The 1,160-nt window shown below is 67.3% G+C and overlaps 1 protein-coding gene across 1 annotated transcript in view; it reads right to left on the minus strand.

Annotated features, from left to right (window-relative positions):
- The window catches only part of ASGR1 (asialoglycoprotein receptor 1), an 11,383-nt gene that overhangs the window by 4,667 nt on the left and 5,556 nt on the right, over positions 1 to 1,160 (minus strand). Inside the window, exons 2-3 of the mRNA XM_032786455.1 lie at positions 712 to 828; positions 123 to 218 (exon numbers count right to left, since the gene is read on the minus strand). Coding sequence (XP_032642346.1) covers positions 123 to 218; positions 712 to 828 — 213 coding nt within the window. The remainder of the gene's footprint in view (positions 1 to 122; positions 219 to 711; positions 829 to 1,160) is intronic.

Genomic DNA, 1,160 nt, shown 5'->3' on the forward strand with positions numbered 1-1,160 from the left:
GCGTTGGGTTCAGATTGAAAGGAGTGTCCTCCTCACCAGCCCCCTCCCCTCTCATCCGCTCCTTCTCCTCACCAACCCCCTCCCCTCTTATCCCCCTCCCCCACGCTGCGCCCCCCACTCACCGCTCCGTGCCAGCCCCTCGATCTCAGCACTCAGGCTGTGGTTCATGCTGCCCAGTGCCCCCTGTGTCCCCCGCTGCTCCGCGCCCAGCCTGGAGTCTGGGGGTGGGGGGCAGCCAGGGTGGGAGGGAAGGGGTGAGAGCCAGTCCCAAAACCTCCCACTCCCGCCTCCAAGACCCCTCCCTCTAGACCCTCATCCCCTTTTTCTGCCCCTCCCTCTGTGCCCCCTGCATCCCCCCATGCTGGGGTGGGGTGGGGGTTGCACCCGCGCCCCGTGACTGCACGAGGATCCTTGAGCATGACGTGCAAATGGAGAACTAGGCTCCGCAGGCTTGAGCCCACCTGGCTTGTGCACCCCCTCAGCCACGCACGCCCACGCCAGAGGCCTCGCACGCCCACCCAGGCCGTGCACACTGGGCCAGGCCTTGCACACTGGGCCAGGCTTTGCACTCCCCCCTCCTGGCAGTGCTCACTACCAGCCTTGCACACGTGCTCCTTGCCTTGCATGTTCCCCCCAGCCTCGCACACTCCACCCCTACATCTTTACACACTCACACTCCCTTGCACGCACATCCCTGGGGGGGTCACTCACTGCTGATGGCCAGCACGATGGTCCCGATGCTGAGCCCGATGCACAGCGCCAGCAGGGCTTGGAGTGGTCGGGGGGCGGCACAGAGACGCTGCCAGCCCCAGTGCCGGGGGGGGAATGCTGGGGAGGGGGAGAGACTGTTACTGAGGGGGCTGGGCCACCCCTGATCCCTGCCCTCTCTCCCTGTGGCTGGCTCCCTTCCAAACCCACCCCCCGCTGCCCCATTAGAGGGACCCAGGAGTCCGGGAGTCGGGGGACGAGCCAGGGTCCCAGGAGGTCAGAGATGCCGGGGGGGGGGGCCAGTGGCTCAAACTCATGCCCTCCCCCACAGTATGGGGCATGACCCCCCTCACCCCAGCCCACCCCTTCTCTGCTGGCCTGGATTCCCCCCACCCCAGATGCTCCACCACCTCAGTGATACCCCCACTCCCACCCCCAACCCTGCCCCCCCA

Source organism: Chelonoidis abingdonii, chromosome 11, assembly GCF_003597395.2.
Source record: "Chelonoidis abingdonii isolate Lonesome George chromosome 11, CheloAbing_2.0, whole genome shotgun sequence".
Lineage (NCBI taxonomy): Eukaryota > Metazoa > Chordata > Testudines > Testudinidae > Chelonoidis > Chelonoidis abingdonii.